This window comes from Corvus hawaiiensis, chromosome 18 (genome assembly GCF_020740725.1).
Source record: "Corvus hawaiiensis isolate bCorHaw1 chromosome 18, bCorHaw1.pri.cur, whole genome shotgun sequence".
Taxonomy (NCBI): domain Eukaryota; kingdom Metazoa; phylum Chordata; class Aves; order Passeriformes; family Corvidae; genus Corvus; species Corvus hawaiiensis.
This window is the reverse complement of record NC_063230.1, coordinates 3,581,917-3,602,767: the sequence shown is the minus strand read 5'-3', so window position 1 is coordinate 3,602,767 and position 20,851 is coordinate 3,581,917. Positions and strand designations below refer to the sequence as shown.

Below are 20,851 nucleotides of genomic sequence, written 5' to 3'. Positions count from 1 at the left end.
ATTGCCAGTTCATTTCCATGTATCTTCATGTTTCTCAGCAGGAGCTGACCTGTGTGTCCATTGTGTTTTGATGGTGTCCATTACTGTTTGAGGGTATTGCCGGAGGTTCAGGTGTGCTCCCTGCTGAGGTGCCTGAATCTCTAGAGTTCCTGTAGAATGTGCTTTCCAGCAGCTGAATGTTTGCAAACACCTTTGCTTCCCCCTCACAGATAAGGGGCTGCACGTGGAGGTGCGTGTGAACAAGGAATGGTTCACTGGCCGTGTCACGGCTGTGGAAAGGGGCAGGCACGCAATCCGGTGGAAGGTGAAGTTTGATTATGTCCCTACAGACACCACGCCAAGGGATCGCTGGTAACTATTTTGAGCTACTGGATTTTGGAGGCTTGTTTTGTTTTTGGGAGGAAGGGCCTGTTTTATTGCCATAGATGCTGAAGAAAAATGTGCTGCTGTCATGTCAGGAAACCTGCGAGGTCAGGACTGTCCAGCGCTTCATAAGGAATGAGCATGACAGACTCCATCAGTCTGTCACTCTGATGCCTGCCCTGGAGGCAGCTGTTAGGTGTCTAGAGGTCTGAGTGACACTTGGGTACAGATTCTGATGAAACTGTTAACCATGTTTCACATACGTCCAATGTAGAAAAAGATTCCTGACATTCCCTTAATACTTTTTCTCAGGGTAGAGAAGGGCAGTGAGGATGTAAGGCTTATGAAGCCTCCCTCTCCTGAGTACCAGGCTCCAGACACACAGCAGGAAGAGGAGGTGGTTGTGGCTGAACCTTCTACCTCGGATTGCGTCAGAATCGAGCCTGACACCACCGGTCCCAGCAGCAGCCAAGAAACAGTTGACTTGCTAGTCCAGATCCTTCGGTGGGTTCACCACAGACCTTGTGAGCTCTGCAGTCTGATTGCTTCAGTCTGTTGAACTCCCAACTCTGGCTTTGTGTTTTGTTCTCCTGCACAGGAATTGTTTGCGATACTTCTTGCCTCCAAATTTTCCAATCTCCAAAAATGAGCTGAGTTCCATGAGCTCAGAAGGGTTGTTGGCATTTCCCTTGGTGAGTTCAGTACTTCTAGAAAAGTAAGTTTGTGTGTTTTCACCACACATATTCCATTCTTATGGCAAATGTGCATCCTGTTGATGCAAGAGTGCACTCTTAAAAAGATAATTTGGATCCTTGGCAGACTTAACATAGCTGAGGAAAAGAATGAGAGCTCTGAGAGATGCCTTGAATCTTACAGAAGTTGTCTGAGGATTTTTCTAATTACCATGCATCTGTGTGGGAATGCTGTTGGCTGCTACTATCATAAATTCTTAACCATTGCTGTTAAACTTCTAAAAAAGAGAGGCCAGGTTAGAGGTTTTTAGAAGCAGGAGGTAGACATATCTGTTTGTTTTGCTCCCAGCCTTATAACTTACCTGGAGACAATCTTAAAAATGATAAATAATAACAAATAACTATCACCAGATTCACAGAATATTCTGAGTTGGAAGGCGGCCACAAGGATCATCAAGTCCAACTCTTAGGTAAATGGCCCATACAGGGATTGAACCCACAATGTTAGTGTGAATTCAGTCCCTTTATAGGCCATTTACTTTGGTGTGAGAGAACATGGAAGCCAACCCCTTCCCACTTCCCCAGGAGAGCAGGTTGACTGCCAGTGAGTCAGCTGCACACCTTAAGACTTTTGACCTCTGTTTATTTGAGCACAGGACAGGTGGAACTGAGCTTCCACCAGTGTCTTCCACCAGCGGGCTGGTACTGGGAGGACCAGTGCTGGCTGGAATGCAGGGCAAGGGAACTGGCCTGTCTGACTTTTTCCTTCTCCAACATACCACCAAGAGAGACCTTTCCAGGAGGCACATGTAAATTACAAAAGCCACCTGCAGATGACCACATGACCAAAGCCAGTGCTGTTTTTTACTCCCACTCTCACAGTGTGTGTATTGGCAGTCTCTCTCTTGTCTCCTTCCCTTCTGTTAACTCAGGCATCTCCTGGCATTTGCTGGAGTTACCACTCCTGCTCCTTCCACAGGACACCTTGGTTGTGTCTGGGGTTTTTGGTGAGTGTAGCTGTCCCTACCGTGCAGTGAGAGGCTGTGTTGCCTGGGTGATCTGTACCAAGGATACTCACAGTGTACAGGGGATATCAGGCCTTGCCTGCAGCATACCTGTGGGTTCAGGCTTTTTAAAGCACACTGCACCCTTAATCTAAATTCAAGCAGCTTTGGGGCAGTTCTGGTATTGGAAGAATGTGAAAACCCATGTGAGTTCCATGCTGGCTGCAGTAGGCAAATCAGATGTAAATATGAGCATGGGCAGGGCATGCAGGGGCACACTGCGGGGAGGATTTGATCAGGGGGCCAGGAGTTTGGATCTTCTACAAGCCTGTGAGTGCTCATGTTTTTGTGATGCTTGGTGCCTTCTCTTAACGTGTCATCTGTTGTGTTTTGCCTACTACAGAAAGAATATTTCAAGCAATATGAGGTGGGTCTGCAGAACCTGTGCAATTCATATCAGACACGTGCCGATGCCCGGGCCAAAGCCTGCGAGGAAAACCTCCGGAACTCAGAGAGGAAGCTGAAGGAAACAGAGGAGAAACTGCAGAAGTTGAGGACTAATATCATGGCCCTTCTGCAGAAAGTGCAGGAGGTGGGTGAGGAGGAGTGGCTAACCCTGAGCTGCCTCGGAGTAGCCACCTGGCTCATCCCCTCCAGGCATTACAAGTGTTTCAGTCCAGTGTCTCACTGGGCACCAGCTTCCTCAGTTGGGAATGGCTTGGGCTGTCACTGCCCACCCACTGCCTGAGATCCAGGCCCTGGGAGTCCTGATGTGTGTTAATTCTCACAGAATGATTTCTCACAGCGTGTATGTAGTACACAGGTTCTGTTTGTTCTCTGCCATGATGCTGCAGGAGAATTTCCCGAGGCACAGGCAGTGCTCAGCAGGGAATTTTTGCCCCATTATTGGGCAGATTCTGAACTCCACATATAGAAATGCAAACCTTTAAACAAATGAGATAAAAAAAAATCTTGTGGTGAAATTGATATATTAGTTATACTATTAAATTAAAATAGAAAATATATATTTAATTAAAACATTTAAATAAATTAACTTTAAATTTTAAAACTACTTTAATAAAATTAGGATCAGCCAATGGAAAGGCTGCTGAAAGCATCTGGAAGCAGTTGCTCCCTGTTAGGAAAATGTACTAAATCTAAAAAAACCCCAACCAAACCTACCTCGACTGAGATCAGTACAGTAAATACATCACTTGAGTGCATTGTTTGAACATCAGGTGCTGATGGGTTTCCAGTGTTGTCTTCTGGGGGCTGACAGGGAAAGCAGCTGTCAGCAGCTGGAGGGTGCTGGAGGTTGGGGCATAGAGGCTGAGCAGACCAGATGTAACAGAGGATGCTGAGTTGCTCTGGCTCCTCTTTTCTTGCACTGTTCTTCAAGATTCACTTCTCACTGGTATTTCTTGTTGCTTTGGTTTCAGGACATTGATATTAATACAGATGATGAACTGGATGCATATATTGAGGACTTGATCATGAAAGGAGACTGAGCAGCTCCAGTATGAGTGCTGGAGAAGTACAGAGGAGCTGGCTGCTGCAGTGGGAGATGTGGATCTCTGTGCAGGTGGACTGGGGCAGCTGATGAGGAGAGAGTTTTTTAGACAGTGCTCACGTTGGTATATAACTTGTTCCTGTGACTGTACATAAGAAACATCCGTGCTGTTGGCAGGAAAATTTCCAACTTTGTAGTTCTCTGAATCTCTTCCTTTTGTTTATAAATATTTATTTTTAAAAGAAATGGGAGCTGTGCCTGATATGATGGGTGGTTTTAGTGATGTAAGAAGTGTGAGTACCCTTTTTGCATCTTGGGTATATTCATATGCTAAACCTGGGAGCCCAGAGCACTCTGCTTAGCATGTTGTCTTCAGTAAGAACCTGGCAGCAACTAAAAAATAAGCCTTGAGCTGAAGCAGAGTGGGCCAGGACTTTGTTGTGGAGGATACTGAACCTGGGCTAGAGAAAGCCAAGCCATGAATTTGAGCCATAGAAAGGAGATGTTGCTGTATGAGTTGTGAGCAGAGGGGGTGGAACCTCGGGGGATCTGGGGAATTGGGCACTGGCACCTGCAGTGAGCTTCCTGAACAGGAGGTCGCTGCCACCGTGGTAACAACCAAGAGGCTGAGGGTCCTTCTAGAAGAGGATCACCTCCTGGACTGTTCATAGTGGGCAGCATCAGAGGGAGAATGCTGGAGTTTGTGTTCTCTGCTTGCAGTCACTTTATAACTCACTTCTGCTGCTGTTTCTTTGAGACGTAATTACAGTGTCAGAAGAACTCCTCGACCACCTGACAATAAAGTGACTCCTGTTCTATTGTCACCCCCTCAGGTTTGTGTTGCTTTGATCAATGTGCTCTTCCAGGTGATTTTATTATTAGGGAGTGCTAATTATTAGAGAGAGGCTGTTTGGAGCCTTCGGAGCCCTACACCGCTGATTGGCATCTGGCCCTGTGCCTGCAGCAAGGAAAACACCTGTCTCTTATCCTTTAGCTGCAGCCAGCTCCTAGTAGGCCACTTGTGGCCAAGGGAACTCAGTCTGAGTTTGTCAGCTGGCCAGCAGCTTCTCAGGCCTGCTAGGACAAAGTGCCTGTGGACTCATGCTCAGAAACTGGAGTCCCCTGCAAGCCAGATGGTTGGAGAAACATGGTGTGAGCAAGAGGTACCCACCATCAGGAAGGTCAGGTGGAATGGACCCTTGGGGTTCACTTGACACCTGGATGTGTAGTAGATGTTTTGCAGAAAACCCTTCCAAATTAAATATCTGTTGCACAGATAATCTTTGGCACTAATTGTTTATAGTCCTGAAGAACTCCCAAGTTTCTACACACCACAGGAGAGGGAGAAGGCTTTTGCTCATTACCTGAATTCTGTGGTGAGACTGACTGCTTCCATCCAGAATCTGGGCCTGACATCCCACAGTAAATGAAGGTAAGGAGTATTCCCCCATCCTCATACACCTTCCTGCACAGAGGGTTCCTTAAACAGAGGAGCAGGCTGCACCAGTCTCCATTTCCTCACACATACCGGAGGTTTGTTAGTTGTGATGATACACTGCTGTTTCTGATGAAAATAATCTGGAGAAGATGCATTTTTTATTAAGGTGAAAGAAGAAATCTTTGTCCTTCCCAGGAGCCAGCAGACATTCTAGAAAAGCAGGTTTTGTTATATTGCAGTTCAGAGCTGCTGCTGCACACAGGCTTTAATTCCTGGCACCCAGAGGACACCAGTGTGGGGCTAACAGCTCTTACACAGTTCTTGAGCTTTCTGGCACAGTTTGACTCCCTACTTCTCTCATGTTAAAAAGTGCTACTGTTTTGGTTTGGTTTTTTTTTTTTCCCTCTGTTCTGTGGAACTTCTCATTTCCAGTTTTAATTCTTGTTTTTTAATGCATTTAATTTTTTTGATCTTCTACCAAGGTTTTTTGCTAGGAAGAGCAAGCCAAGAACTTTTAAGTGCCAATAAATCAAGTTTTTCATTCTCAAACCCTTTCAGGAAATCCTCTGCAGCTGCTTTTCTCTTTTTCTTGATTTTGTTTTTGTAAATTTGTTAAGCATATCTGTGTGTAACATCAGGTTTTAGTAACACCTCTAAAGCCCAAAGTCTGAGAATGCTTCCAGAGGGTATGGAAACTGCTGGCTTCAAGTGGGGTGCACTCCAAAGCTGTTATCAGGTGGTTCAGGACATTTTTGTGTTGAGCTCTTAAAATCAGGGGTGGAGGTTGCCCCACAGCTCTCCCCCACACACCTCTCCCATGGGTGTTCTTCCCCAGTATCACACAGGGATGTCCCTTGTCACATCTTGACAGCCGTTACAGCTGACATCAAGAACCTGTCCCCTGCCTGTAGCCCTATCATGACACCTCCATCCTGCAGTTAAGCCTCTTGATGCTTCAGGTGTTCCCTAAGTCTTCCTCTGTGCTTTCAGCTGCTTCTTACAGCAGAAATACTAAGAAAGACACGAGTTTCATTTTGCACAACATTCCCTCCCCCTCTCTATGGCCAGCTTAATTCCCTCTTTATGCATCCCATTTTGGAAATTCCTCGTGCAGCTGTCAGCTGGGTGCTTCATGCCAGCTCACTTCTACTGGTGAGGCTGCACTTTTCCTTCAAGCTCTCTGCCACATTCCCCTTGCATCTGCTTCTGGGAGCAGCAGGAACAGCAGGTGACTGGTATTCTTGCCTGTGGGAGGGTAAAGACAGTGAGGGTCACTCTGGGAGAAACCAAGCGGGTCTGGGAAATTCACCAATTCTTGATGATTGCCGTGGACTAAAATGCTGTGGAAACGGAGGGGATGTCCTGAGTGCACAGCTCTGCAGAGGTGTAAAGTAACACTGATCTGGTTTGGATGGAGAAATCTGAGGGGTGTGTGCATGCAGTTTTGGAGGTGTTCATTGTCCCTAAGAGCTCCTTAGTTCCCAGAGTTGCTTCTTCATGAGGAAATAAGAAGGACTGTGTGGTTCCTGTTCTTTTGGAACACTTCTTGACACACTTTTTGTCAACCAGAGTTTTCTCCTTGTTTTGGTTTGAAAGACAGGTGTCTGCCAAGGAAGGCAGTAACCTCCCTTGGAATGGAGAATATGACCCCTTTCCCCCTGAATTATTATAACTTTGAAATTAAGAGGCTTGCAGGCAACGATACAGGAAAAGGAATAACAGTTCTAGTTATAGGAATAACTAGTTCTAGTAGTATATATAAGAAGGCAAACAAGCAACAACAACAGCAGTAACAACAAACAGAACCAGTAACCCAGTAGCAGCCTTCTCTCGGCTGTCAGGCACTTTCCCCTTTGGTGCAGCTCCCGTCGCAGCCGGCAGGGGCGCTGATGGCTCCGGGCTGGCCAGGGCAGGTGCGATGGTTCCCCCGTGGCTGCAGGGGGCGCTGCGGCACAAACCCGGTCGTCTCTCTCACGTGGTATGGCAGACGCAGTGGGTGGAAGGGATGGAAGAAAGGCTTGCTCCACAAACCCCCAGGGGCAGCCGATCCCGGTGCCCCAGCAGGAACCTTGGGAGCAGCAAGCTGGAATGGCAGGAACGAGCTCACACGGGGTAGCAAGCAAGAAGCAGCAGAAACCCAGAAGCTGTAGCCGGAGCCACGGGGGTGTCCCGGCAGGCAGGGGTGTGTGGGGTTACAGTGTAGCAAAAAAGCCTCGGAGCAGTAGCAGAGGCACGGCAGGGGCTGGGCAGCAGCAGCCCGGCTCCCCAACAGGGCTGGGAGAGACTCCCTTGGACAGGGAAAGGGCTCAGGGATCCCAGGGTTTCCCCTGAGGCACCCAAGCAGATGGTGAAGGGTCCTTTGTTTGGTGAGGTAGGGTGTTAACAAGGTCCCAGTGCAGTGGCCGCACTTATGAGCAAGAGCTCCACTCATGGTAGAAGAAAAGCAGCAGGAGACAGAACCCCGCAGTGGTGGTGAATTCTTCCCACAGTGACCACAGCCTCTTTCCCTTCTGAAAGCTGAGAAAGCAAGAGAGTGTCAGGAAAATTAATTCACAAACACCAGAGGTTTATGTCCAAAAAGGAGACAGAGGAGTCCTGTAACTTTATTCGAATAAAGGGAGAGGCCATGGTGTAAGAGACGGTCCGAAGATCCCTCATCTGCCTCACGATCATCACCAACGACAGAGACTGAACACAGGAGTCCTGGCCTGGCTGAGGTGGGGTGTCTGCCAAGTGTTGCCTGCAGGTGTGCCCGCTGGGAACTGGTACACATTCCTGAGGAAAATGAGTGCAGGTCACAGTGGACTGTACCATTCTTGCTGCCCAGGCGGGAAGGACTGCGCTGAAGCGGAAAAGAATGACCTGTCCTGTACACCTCTCCTGTACCTGTTTTCCCAAAGCAACGGGCCTCATAACAATGGCTGTAGATTTCCCCACCTCTTGGCCAGTTGCCCCTCGCTTCTGGGAAGGACTATAAAGGGACTTTCTAAAATAACTGAGACGAGATCTCCCCACAGAAAGAAGAAGAATCTACTGGCAGAAGACCACGAGGACTTTGTCTCATCCGTTGGTAGCTATTACCCCCCTTTCTTCCTCTCTACTCTTTTACTTTGTTTTCTTTCTCTCTCTCTCTTTCTCTCCTCTGTCTCATTTTACTGTGTTGTGGGCACTTAATAAAGGTGCACTCTTTTGATTAAGACTGAAATCCCTTGTGTCCTTTTGCATCTGAGATCTATAAACGAACCATCACGACCCTCGCTTGTATTAGCGGATCATGACACATGGGCATTTCCCATGGGGTCTCTCGAATTGCTGGGGTATGCAACCCCCTTCTTATCCTAATTCCCGGCCACAACACCCTCTTCCTTTCCCCATTGGCTGAGGTACTCAGAAGATACAGACTTCTTGAATCGCCTATTCTATGCCCCCCTCAATATGCACCCCCCTTTTTGTTATATAAAAGAAAAAAACCTATTCATAATTCTATTAAGTCTTTGTTCTTTTTCTCTAGGTTCAGGAATTTAACATGGCCTTGGCTGAGCAACAGTCTGTGTCAATTAGTAACATCTTCTAGAACTGAGAGTTTTCTCCTGTTGCTTCCCTATCTCTAAGCTCCTAGCCCTATCTACAAGCAGATTCGCTTGTAGATAGGGCTAGGAGTCTGTTTGTAAAGACACATTCATCTTACTCCTTTCAAAAGCTAGGAGCTGCGCCCAACCCCCTTTTCCCCAGCCCAATTCTCGTGGTATCTCTGCCCTTCCGAGAGAAACCCTCAGATAAGAGAAGTGCAGCCAGGTGCCCTCCTCCCCTGAGCTTGGCAGCTTCTTTTGTCTCTTCTAGGAACTGATCATTATGGTTATGGATTGTTATGGAGCGATAGATGGGACAAAGTTCCATGAGAGAAAGAAACAAAAAGAAAAATCCTAAACCCCGACACTCCTCCATTACGGACGCAAGCAACTGCCACCACGCAGAACAATTCCTGTGAGTACTGAATTCCCCAAAAGACAAGACACGTTGGAGGAAGGCGCAATGAGTGGGGTTGCCTTGTGTGCTAGTCACTTGCCTTTTTCTGTCTTTCCTCTGAACCCTCCTTACCAGGTGATTCCCTGTAGAAACGCCTAATCAGACTAGTGATCAGATGCAAGGCTCTGGGTGGAAAGAAAGCTGGCCAGAGTTAGTGAAAAGAGAAAAGCAGCTTCTTGCACATGAGCAAAAGGAAACAGTCCTTTTCCAGAACTGCGTGTGGAGGGGTGGAGGAGAATGGCAGTGCTAAGGCTGCCTCTACAGTGTGCTTGGGTTATAGGTGAGAGCTGGGTCTTCTGGGTGCAGAAGAATGCTTTGTGAAAAGCTTTTCTTCAGCCATAAGAAACTTTTCTTGTCCTTCAGCATCTGATTTCTTTGCAGGCCTTAGTGAGGGAGTAACTCATCTGCAAAGGGTCCTGTTTCCTCTGCAGAAACTTTGCGTGGCCTGGCAGCAACCAACCAGTGTCGGGGTGGGGGGGGCTCCACAACCTGGACAACACCGACTTCATAAGCTTTGTCCTGCAGCATTTTGACATACACTCTGCCACTGGCTGGTGCCACTTGCTCTCCTAGGGGCAGAGCTGGTCCTATGAGTCCTTGCTCAGTCAGCTCTGAGGGATGGAAAAACAACAGTGACTCTAGGAAGATAGGTCTCAATTTTTCTCTAGAAGCTGCCTTTGGGTGTTGCCTTCAGAAAAGGTTCAGCAGAGCATAGGGAGCATGTTGTTTGATTTCATAAACTCATGGAATCCCAGTTTGGAAGGGACCTCAAGGATCTAGGACCAACCTTTCCTGGCAAAAGCACAGTCTAGACAAGATTGGCCCAGCACCCGGTCCAGCTGAATCTCAAAAGTGTCTGATGTTGAGGAATCCGCTACTTCCCTGGGGTGATTATTCCAGTGGCTGATTGTTCTCATTGTGGAAAATTTTCCTCTGTGTCCAATTGGAACCTCCCCAGGAGTAACTTGCATGCACAAATGTGCCATGCTCAAAGTTTCAGGGAAGGTCATTCCTATCTTCCTGTGACTGATGAAGTGCATTTGAAAGGATGTTGTCATTGGGATGTCCTGCTGTTGCCGGAAAGATGCTAAAATGGAGGACATGGGCATCCTGGATCCTCAGCATTGCTTCGCACCTCGTTTCTGTAGTGCCCTGCCACTGTGCTAAATGACACAAAAAAACCCCAAACCAAACTGTGGATACAATATTGCTGCTAGCAAGAATTTTTCTTGCTTCTTTCCAGTCCCGTGAGATACTTTCTCTCTCACGGAAGATATTAGCAGAGTTCTATAAACTATGAACACCTGCGACCTTGCAGAGCTTTGTTTATGGTACAGTTTATTTATGGTACATGGTTTATTTTAACAATGGACGTTTTAGGATTTTAGCGAATCACCCCAAGGCGTGGCTGATCCTTTGACCAATTAGACTACGAAGAAAAAAGTCTATAAAAGAGTTTGTAAAATAATTAAATAAATCAATCTTGCTGCACAATTCCTGCCCGTTGGATCTCTCCTCTCCTCCCTACAGCTGCGGGATACCGTAATACAAACCACCCCTGAAAAGCCATGTCAGGTGGCACTGTACAAAATCAATCAGAAACTTGTGTGGGATTCTATTAAAAGTTGGAATTTTATGGAGGAAAAAAAAAAATTATTCCTTGTTTGTCAAACCCTTGAGTTTTCTGGCTGTGATTCTAGTTCTGGGATGCAATAAGCCTTGCTGCAATGATAGGTGTTCATTCTCACAAAGGCACCTCTGTGCTCTCCAGTCTGGTGTGTCGGTGCCTTTTCTGCCCAGGGGAGGTAAAGGCCAGGACCTTTCTGCCCCCACACATTTTGTGTGGGAGCAATCCCTGGACGTGTTCAAGTTTTGGAGGTGGTATCCAAATTTGGGAGGTGGGCTCACAAAGGAGGAAGACAGTGCCTTCCCTCCCTGGGGAAGGAAAATACCCAGGGCCCAGGGTTGCTGGGGGCAGATGATGGGCTGCCCCGGGGAGGTAAAGGCCAGTGACAGCTTTCTGCAGTGCTCTACAGTCTCCCCAGTGCTCCCAGTGCCCCTTCCATTGCTCCCTGTCTCCTGCACTGCTCCCAGTGCCCCCTCCAGTGCTCCCAGTGTCCCTCATTGCTCTCCAGTTCCCCCCCATTCCAGTGTTCCCCAGTCTCTCCACCTGGATGGTGGCACCTCACTGCAGGCACCTCCCAGCAGGCACCAATGATCCCACGGGTGGTGACACCTCCCCCTCTTGGTTTCATATCACCTGTGCCAGGAAACGCATTCTGGAGATCTCCCACATGTCTGGATTCTCCTCCTGTCAGGTACCAGGGGAGGGTGGGGCGGGTTGGGGGTGGCACAGGTCCCCCATGAGGACCAGGGCTTGTGAAGGAGCCTCACCTACCTGTTCCTCCTGAAGAGCAGGTACCTGCAAACATGGCACCCACCTTGGCCTATCTGCTGCTCGGTCCCACCCTGAGCAGGAGGCAAGGGGCAAACCCACCTCCTCACCTTCCTGAAGAGCCTGTGTCCCCTCACAATGCTTCCCCTCCCCATCCCAGCACAGTCCCAGCCATTAGACAGCTTCATCACCAGGCCTAGACCACTCAGTCCAGGTGGGAACAGAGGTATTTATTTTGCATCCACAGGTGGACCTCAGCAGGTGAGCAGCCTCCCAGCCCCGTCACCAGCAGCTGCTGCTGCAGCCACTGCTCCAGCCCCAACCCCTCATGCGCTGGACCAGCACCTGGAGCTGAGGTGAGAGGGAGAGAGAGAGAGGCCTCCGATCAAGCGGGTGGGGAGAAGGCAGAGAATTTCTGCAGGATTGGCTCAGACCACCTGGGATGGGATCACATCAAGGTGTCCATGGAGATGCCTCTGGTGATTTCCCAGCCCAGGAGAAGGTCCCTGGTGCAGCTGAGGCAAAGACAGGTTGGGCTGAGACCTTGGGTATCCCATACAGGTGTCCCAGCTCAGGACAGGGTGTTGTGGGGTAGGATTCTGCCAGGGAAGGACATGCTTTCAGGTTTGGGAAGGGGACAGCCAGCCATCAAGGTCCCTCTGCCTTCAGCCAGGACCTTTCCGTCCCACGTGGGAAGCAGATGCTGGGTGTCCACGTGGCTGTCAGGGGAGTCCAGCCCAAAGGCAGCCTCCAGATCTCGCTCCTGTCCCCTGGGGCTGCCTCAGCGGAGGGACATGGGGAATTCCATCCCTTTGGAATTACCTGCAGAACTGCCTCTGCTGCTCCTGCCGCCGTCGGTTGTTCTCAGCCAGAAACATGAAGATGTTCCTCCGCATCTGATGTGGCTCCAGCCCACGGAGCACCTGGATGGCTCGTGGGGAAAGATGTCTGCAACAACAGGGAATCGTCATCCCAGAGCTGCCAGCTGCCTCTCCCCTCGCCCCACCCTGCGCTCACACAGTCCCATGTCCACCCACCTGGTCCCAGGCTGGAATCTCTCTGCCATTTTCTCTGTGGGGAGGGGGGTTCCAGTCTTCTTCCTCCTCACAGCAACCCCCTTTCTTGGGGGCTTGGATGGACGGTGGGGAGCCCAAACACCTCCAGCGCCGAATACCTGCCAAGGAGGGGGACACTCTCAGCAAACCAGAGGCGCCACTTCCCAGAGGACTCCTGGAAAAGTGAGAGCCAGGAGAGTTGGCACCCCATCTTGGCTGATGGCTGCTCTTACCCCCCAGAGCTCTCCCTTGGGGGATATGTAGGTAAATCCCTGCCATGCACCTGGATGACCCCCAACTGCACACCAGGGATGCCTTTCTCCTTGAGTCCCAAGAGTCCTCTTGAAGCCTCAGGACACTCACAGTCCCCAGGGCACCGTAACCCCATCTGAGACCCCTCTCTCAATCTGGGTGCCCAGGGACTCCCATCTCCTGGGGTCCTAAGAGTCCCCCCAGTTCCTAGGGACCACCCCCAAACCAGCCCAGGGACCCCCAAAAGCGGTCTGGGACACCCTAAGCCCTCCAGAAACATCCAGCCCCTCCAAGGAACCTGTCCCATGCCTCATCAGTCCTTTGTGGTCCCCCCTGACCTCCAATTCCACCCCCTGTGCCCCTCTCCCAGGGGGGTTCTATGGGCAGCCAGGGTGACCTGACACAGACGGTCTGCCTGTACCTGTGGCATCTGTTGGTTCTCCGCAGCAGCCCAGGCTTCCCACGCTGCCCATTCCACCTTCTGTTCTCTCCAGTGGGAATTCCCATGCTCCCATTCTGCACACAGCTGCCAGACCTCCTGGAGGTGTCAGGCACGATTAAGCTCAGATTTTGAGGGGTTTCCTTCAGGTCTGATCCATCTTGCACATACCTGCAGTGCTCTTTGGCAGTTCTCAGAAGCCAGGAGTGTGATGTCAGGACTGGCTGAAGGAGCTAACTCCTGCCCACCTGTCTCCTTCATCTTGGGAGAACTGGCTGGGCATGAGGGGAGCACACTGCAGAAATACCAGGAGTCATCGCCATGAGCATGGGGCAGATAGGGAACCTGTTTTCCTTGGGGCCAAAACTCCCCAGGTGTTCAGGAGAAGTGGGGAGCTATCGCTGTCTCCCATGGACCTTCCTGAGTTGCTACAGTTCAAGTGTCTGAGGGGACTTTCACCCAGGGTGCAAGGATCCCTCCAATCTCTTCCCACAAGAGTTTCACCTGGAAGGTGGCTTTGGCCCTGGCTCTTGCTGCCTCTTGCCTGGCCTCTGGTTTGGCAGCATAGGGAGGGAAAACTTTCCAGGATGCTCTTGTTCCCCTGGGAAAGGAGGAAGCTCTTGGGAGCAGCCTGTGAGGTTGTGTGGTCAAAGGATGTGCGACAGAGCAGCAGGAACCCATCCCATACCTGTTCTGACCCTGTGTTTCTCTGCAACCTTTGTGTGTTGGGTGGAAAAAGCCTCGGACACAGTGAGCTGAAACCTGGAATCAAAGAATGACAACATCCTGAAGTGGAAGGGACCCACAATAATCAGTGAGGCCAACTGCAGAAGCAAATGATGCCACAGGCTTGAGGAATGGCAGATCCCACACTCTGCACGCAATGAAGGAACCAGAAAATCACCAAGGAAATGCACGCACCTGGGGAACATGTGGGCCTGTGCAGCCTGCATCCCCTGAGCAGTGGTCACTCCATTGTTGACACCAGAACCTGGGACCCACAGCCTCTGCAGAGTGACAGGGAGCTGTCAGGAGGTTTCCATGATGGAAGCAGACCTGTCTCCTGCTCCTATAGGAGCCACTTCTCCAAACCCCTCTTCCCAAACCTAATTTGTGAACATCATGGGATCAAAGAACCAATAAGGTTGGAAGAACCCTTGAGACCAACAGGTGCAACCAAGGCCACATCTACACGTCTCTTAAATCCCTCCAGGGATGATGAGTCCACCACTGCCCTGGGCAGCCTGTGTCAGGGGTGGACAACCTCTTACATGAAGAAATTTTCCCTAAAATTCCACCTAAACCTCTCCTGGTGCAATTTGTCTTTTGTTATCTGGGAGAAGAGACTGACCCCCCACCTGGCTTCCCCCTCCTTTCATGTAGATGCAGAGAGCAAGAAGGTCCCCCCTGAGGCTCCTTTTCTTGAGGCTCAGCCCCCACAGCTGCTCCTCATGAGCCTTGTGCTTCAGACCCTTTCCCAGCCACTCTGCCCTTCTCTGGGCATGCTCCAGCACCCCAATGTCCCCAGATTCCAGCTCACCATGAGCAGCAGAGCCACCCAGATGTCCTGACTCGCCAGTCCTGCAATGCAGCTGCAGTGGAATTGCATGCATAGGACATTGTCCTGGCAGGACAGGATGCCAATATTCTCAAAGGTGAAGGCAGGGCGCTGCCTGGTGCTCAGCTTGAAGGAGTACAAGAGAATGGTCTCTTCCACACAGCCCCTCACCATGTCAGGTGGGAGGGAGTTGGTCTGAGACAGCCAGCAGTAATCCAGTGGCATGATCTTGATGTCACCTGTGAGGAGGAGAGCATTCTCATTGCCACAGCTGAGCAAATTTTCACATGAGATTCATGGCAAAATGCCAGAAGGACAGGTTTGGTCTGGGGGCAACTCAAGCTGTCCTCCATCTTTGGAATCAATTCCCCCTCCCCCAAAGAGCAGAGGGAACACAGTCCCCCCAAATGGGGAGCTGGATCCCTTCTCACCAGGGATCATCACTGTTGGGAACACCAGCTCCCGTAAACAGGACATATCCATGTCCAGCTGGAACACGGGTCTTCGGACCACATACACCTCTTCTGTGCCATTGATTTGCTCATGGACCACAGCGAAGGTCCCAAGACCTGGGACAAGAACACCCTGCCCAGGAAGAAGACAATAGTTGAGATAGGTGTTACATCCAAGACCCTTGAATTCAGAGGTTAAACTCAAGGTTCCTTTACTCTAGCTGGTGCAAAGCAGAAATCCCCACCAGCTATTTGCAAGAGTTGAAAAATCACACAAAAGGCAAAACTATAGAAAATTAAGGAAACTTTTGCAAAGGAGTAAATAAACCAACAAATTCAACATATAACCACTTATCATACCATTACTTAGCGTTTTAGTTAGCATTTCCCCAAAAAGTTCCATGAAAAGAGGATTAGAAGGAGAGACAGAGACAGAAAAGCTACAGCAAAAGACACTTATAGCTACCAACTCCTGAGTTCCCCCACAGAGCCCCAGAGAAGGCAAGGTCCAGATACTGGCTACCTCCTGGTCAGCGTTTTTTAAGCCCTTGGGCCTTTGTGGGCCCGCCCCCCAGGTGGGACTGCTAGTCACTCAGCCAATTAGAGGACAGATTAGCCCCGCCCCCTAGGTGCTATGATTGACAGCCCAGCTCAACGGGCTGGGAGCAGGGCAGGGTACTGCTTCACCTACACAAAGCGTGGCCTGCCCTTCCCACCAGACACTGGCATTACAAGTGCAAGATGTCTCGAGACATTGATCTAATCCAGTCTCTGACAATAGGAAATATGAAAACTGTGGGAAAACCCCACATTCTCCATTTTTTTACTTTCCCTCTTCAAAATATTCACAAAAATTCCTCAGCTAAAGAAGATCCCAAGCCATTCTAACCTAGGGAAAGATTCCCAGGGATGATCCTTGGCATGGACCTAGCATGATCCTGTATCTCTCTGCTAGGTCTCTCCACCCCTGACAGCTCAGAGCACACTAAGAGGAGCTCTCTTGGGATGGTGCCATGATGTTCAGGGAGGGGGACCACAGGGGACCAAGACACCAGCCCACCTTGTCCAGCTTCATCTGTCTTAGGACATAGGCAGATACGACATCCCAGATGGCCACCACCTCTGGAAAGTACCAGAAAGAGGCATCAGGTTGCACTCATGGCATTTTGGGAAGCTCCGTGGAGTGATAGATGGGGCTGATAAAGAGCCTGGACTGGACCGTGCCCCTGGTTCTGCCTCCTTCTACTCCCCAAGCAGTGCTGGGGCAGAACTGGGGGTGTGGAAAGGGCTCAGAACCAGGGCTGTGGTCATCCAACCCCCAAAAACAGACAGCACCCCAAAATCCAGCTGGCTCTTGAGAGCCCAGTAGGAACTGTCAGACCTCCCATAAGAGCCAGAACCTCGAAAGGTCACAGCTCCCACAGCTTGAAAGTTGGCCCTGGTAGAGGGGACATGCTGTGCCCATAGGACCCTCAGGGCAGCCCTAGCTCTGTCCAACCCTCCTTCTGGCCCTTGGGGGGCTCCCCAAACCCTCACCTTTGGTAGAGAGCCGCAGGAGTGTGGGGAACAAGCAACTCTGCTTCTTGCTGATGCTGATGGTGCAGCACCCCTCCATCCTGCTCCCCAAATTCCTCTCTGATCAGCCCCTGCCCTGTCTGTCCCTGAGGGCCCTCCCATAAAAGCCCCCACACCCACCAGAACAACCCCCTGACCCTGCTCCAGGCAGTGCCCAGCAGCCCCCAGTCATCACCACAGCGTGCATTCAGTGATGGGGGTGCCACCTTGTGATGTCACTAGCAGCCTGGGGAGGTGTATTGTGATGTCAGCAGAAAGATGCCACCTTGGAGGTGGGGGAGGGGGATTGCAGAAGTAAGAGCCTGTCCGGGACCACCTCAGGTGTCACCACATTTCAAGAGGTGTCACTGCTGCTGAGCTGGGATGACTTCCTAGAGATAGTCTTAGTTAACAACCAAAGTAAATATATATTTTAAAAAAAATATAAAAATAAAAATACATTAATCATTTTAAAAATGATGAAGAATCAGTGTTCCGGGCCTTTTTTTGCTATGAAATGTGATGGATTGAGGGTTTTATCCTGGCTCCCACTTTTCCAGGAGTCCTCTGGGAAGTGGCGCTTCTGGTTTGCTGAGAGTGTCCCCCTCCTTGGCAGGTATTTGGCGCTGGAGGTGTTTGGGCTCCCCACCGTCCATCCAAGCCCCCAAGAAAGGGGGTTGCTGCGAGGAGGAAGAAGACTGGAACCCCCCTCCCCACAGAGAAAATGGCAGAGAGATTCCAGCCTGGGACCAGGTGGGTGGACATGGGACTGTGTGAGCGCAGGGTGGGGCGAGGGGAGAGGCAGCTGGCAGCTCTGGGATGACGATTCCCTGTTGTTGCAGACACGAGCCATCCAGGTGCTCCGTGGGCTGGAGCCACATCAGATGCGGAGGAACATCTTCATGTTTCTGGCTGAGAACAACCAACGGTGGCAGGAGCAGCAGAGGCAGTTCTGCAGGTAATTCCAAAGGGATGGAATTCCCCATGTCCCTCCGCTGAGGCAGCCCCAGAGGACAGGAGCTGTTGGGGAAGATGAAACAGGAAAGCCTTATAAATATGATTGCCTGACAAAAGATTTTGGGAATATGAAAACTACAGGCAACATCGAAATGAAAGCCACTTTTGAAATACCAAGTCTTAGTTACTGAACAACTAGAAAACAATGGTATGGCCAACTGAAGGTAATCCCCTCTTGATGGGACAATACCCTCTGCTTGCAAGCAGGTCTAAGGGTCAGAGCAGACCCTACTAGCTCAGCAGAAGGGGTCCAAAGAGTAGTTTTTAGAAGTTAAGATGTAACACTCTATGGTAATATAAGAACTCTTATAGGCTGTATGTAAATGCTATAGGATTTGTATCTTTTATTAGATTGGTTAGTGACAATTAGAATATTCAGTACAGAAGATGATTTATTGTATTGCAACCAGGACTTCAGACATTCCTTACTCCTTCTTCCATTCTATTCTCTTGCTCTCACTTCCACTCCTACTCTTACTTCCACTCTTGCTCTTACACTCTCTCTCTCACCCGTTTACTCCCTTGCTCTCTTGGGCCTGCTCAGAGCTGAGTCTGGCAGCTCTGAGCAGTGCCCCAATACCCAAGCCTTTTACAATAAACCCCTTGTGTCCCAAGACCTGCCTATAGAGATCTCTCCGTCTCCGTCCCGACCGAACCCGCCCGTAAAACCTACAAGGAGCGAGATCTGGAGGCTGCCTTTGGGCTGGACTCCCCTGACAGCCACGTGGACACCCAGCATCTGCTTCCCACGTGGGACGGAAAGGTCCTGGCTGAAGGCAGAGGGACCTTGATGGCTGGCTGTCCCCTTCCCAAACCTGAAAGCATGTCCTTCCCTGGCAGAATCCTACCCCACAACACCCTGTCCTGAGCTGGGACACCTGTATGGGATACCCAAGGTCTCAGCCCAACCTGTCTTTGCCTCAGCTGCACCAGGGACCTTCTCCTGGGCTGGGAAATCACCAGAGGCATCTCCATGGACACCTTGATGTGATCCCATCCCAGGTGGTCTGAGCCAATCCTGCAGAAATTCTCTGCCTTCTCCCCACCCGCTTGATCGGAGGCCTCTCTCTCTCTCCCTCTCACCTCAGCTCCAGGTGCTGGTCCAGCGCATGAGGGGTTGGGGCTGGAGCAGTGGCTGCAGCAGCAGCTGCTGGTGACGGGGCTGGGAGGCTGCTCACCTGCTGAGGTCCACCTGTGGATGCAAAATAAATACCTCTGTTCCCACCTGGACTGAGTGGTCTAGGCCTGGTGATGAAGCTGTCTAATGGCTGGGACTGTGCTGGGATGGGGAGGGGAAGCATTGTGAGGGGACACAGGCTCTTCAGGAAGGTGAGGAGGTGGGTTTGCCCCTTGCCTCCTGCTCAGGGTGGGACCGAGCAGCAGATAGGCCAAGGTGGGTGCCATGTTTGCAGGTACCTGCTCTTCAGGAGGAACAGGTAGGTGAGGCTCCTTCACAAGCCCTGGTCCTCATGGGGGACCTGTGCCACCCCCAACCCGCCCCACCCTCCCCTGGTACCTGACAGGAGGAGAATCCAGACATGTGGGAGATCTCCAGAATGCGTTTCCTGGCACAGGTGATATGAAACCAAGAGGGGGAGGTGTCACCACCCGTGGGATCATTGGTGCCTGCTGGGAGGTGCCTGCAGTGAGGTGCCACCATCCAGGTGGAGAGACTGGGGAACACTGGAATGGGGGGGAACTGGAGAGCAATGAGGGACACTGGGAGCACTGGAGGGGGCACTGGGAGCAGTGCAGGAGACAGGGAGCAATGGAAGGGGCACTGGGAGCACTGGGGAGACTGTAGAGCACTGCAGAAAGCTGTCACTGGCCTTTACCTCCCCGGGGCAGCCCATCATCTGCCCCCAGCAACCCTGGGCCCTGGGTATTTTCCTTCCCCAGGGAGGGAAGGCACTGTCTTCCTCCTTTGTGAGCCCACCTCCCAAATTTGGATACCACCTCCAAAACTTGAACACGTCCAGGGATTGCTCCCACACAAAATGTGTGGGGGCAGAAAGGTCCTGGCCTTTACCTCCCCTGGGCAGAAAAGGCACCGACACACCAGACTGGAGAGCACAGAGGTGCCTTTGTGAGAATGAACACCTATCATTGCAGCAAGGCTTATTGCATCCCAGAACTAGAATCACAGCCAGAAAACTCAAGGGTTTGACAAACAAGGAATAATTTTTTTTTTTCCTCCATAAAATTCCAACTTTTAATAGAATCCCACACAAGTTTCTGATTGATTTTGTACAGTGCCACCTGACATGGCTTTTCAGGGGTGGTTTGTATTACGGTATCCCGCAGCTGTAGGGAGGAGAGGAGAGATCCAACGGGCAGGAATTGTGCAGCAAGATTGATTTATTTAATTATTTTACAAACTCTTTTATAGACTTTTTTCTTCGTAGTCTAATTGGTCAAAGGATCAGCCACGCCTTGGGGTGATTCGCTAAAATCCTAAAACGTCCATTGTTAAAATAAACCATGTACCATAAATAAACTGTACCATAAACAAAGCTCTGCAAGGTCGCAGGTGTTCATAGTTTATAGAACTCTGCTAATATCTTCCGTGAGAGAGAAAGTATCTCACGGGACTGGAAAGAAGCAAGAAAAATTCTTGCTAGCAGCAATATTGTATCCACAGTTTGGTTTGGGGTTTTTTTGTGTCATTTAGCACAGTGGCAGGGCACTACAGAAACGAGGTGCGAAGCAATGCTGAGGATCCAGGATGCCCATGTCCTCCATTTTAGCATCTTTCCGGCAACAGCAGGACATCCCAATGACAACATCCTTTCAAATGCACTTCATCAGTCACAGGAAGATAGGAATGACCTTCCCTGAAACTTTGAGCATGGCACATTTGTGCATGCAAGTTACTCCTGGGGAGGTTCCAATTGGACACAGAGGAAAATTTTCCACAATGAGAACAATCAGCCACTGGAATAATCACCCCAGGGAAGTAGCGGATTCCTCAACATCAGACACTTTTGAGATTCAGCTGGACCGGGTGCTGGGCCAATCTTGTCTAGACTGTGCTTTTGCCAGGAAAGGTTGGTCCTAGATCCTTGAGGTCCCTTCCAAACTGGGATTCCATGAGTT

The 20,851-nt window shown here is 50.3% G+C and overlaps 1 protein-coding gene across 1 annotated transcript; it reads left to right on the top strand.

Moving 5' to 3' along the window:
• The first annotated feature begins 137 nt into the window (after window positions 1-137).
• LOC125335499 (ATPase MORC2-like) lies at window positions 138-4,393 on the top strand. The gene is made up of 5 exons (XM_048323170.1): window positions 138-351; window positions 676-867; window positions 962-1,055; window positions 2,463-2,651; window positions 3,499-4,393. Exons 2-5 carry the CDS (start codon window positions 707-709, stop codon window positions 3,565-3,567), a joined length of 513 nt encoding a protein of 170 aa, XP_048179127.1. The 5' UTR covers window positions 138-351; window positions 676-706; the 3' UTR covers window positions 3,568-4,393.
• Window positions 4,394-20,851: the final 16,458 nt, after the last annotated feature.

What these genes read in the sequence shown, in the direction of transcription:
- LOC125335499 (XM_048323170.1), top strand. Translation starts at nt 707, where the DNA reads ATGAAGCCTCCCTCTCCTGAGTACCAGGCTCCAGACACACAGCAGGAA. An exon ending in GGTTGTTGGCATTTCCCTTG is followed by an intron (nt 1,056 to 2,462) that starts GTGAGTTCAGTA and finishes TGCCTACTACAG; the next exon opens with AAAGAATATTTCAAGCAATA. An exon ending in TTCTGCAGAAAGTGCAGGAG is followed by an intron (nt 2,652 to 3,498) that starts GTGGGTGAGGAG and finishes CTTTGGTTTCAG; the next exon opens with GACATTGATATTAATACAGA.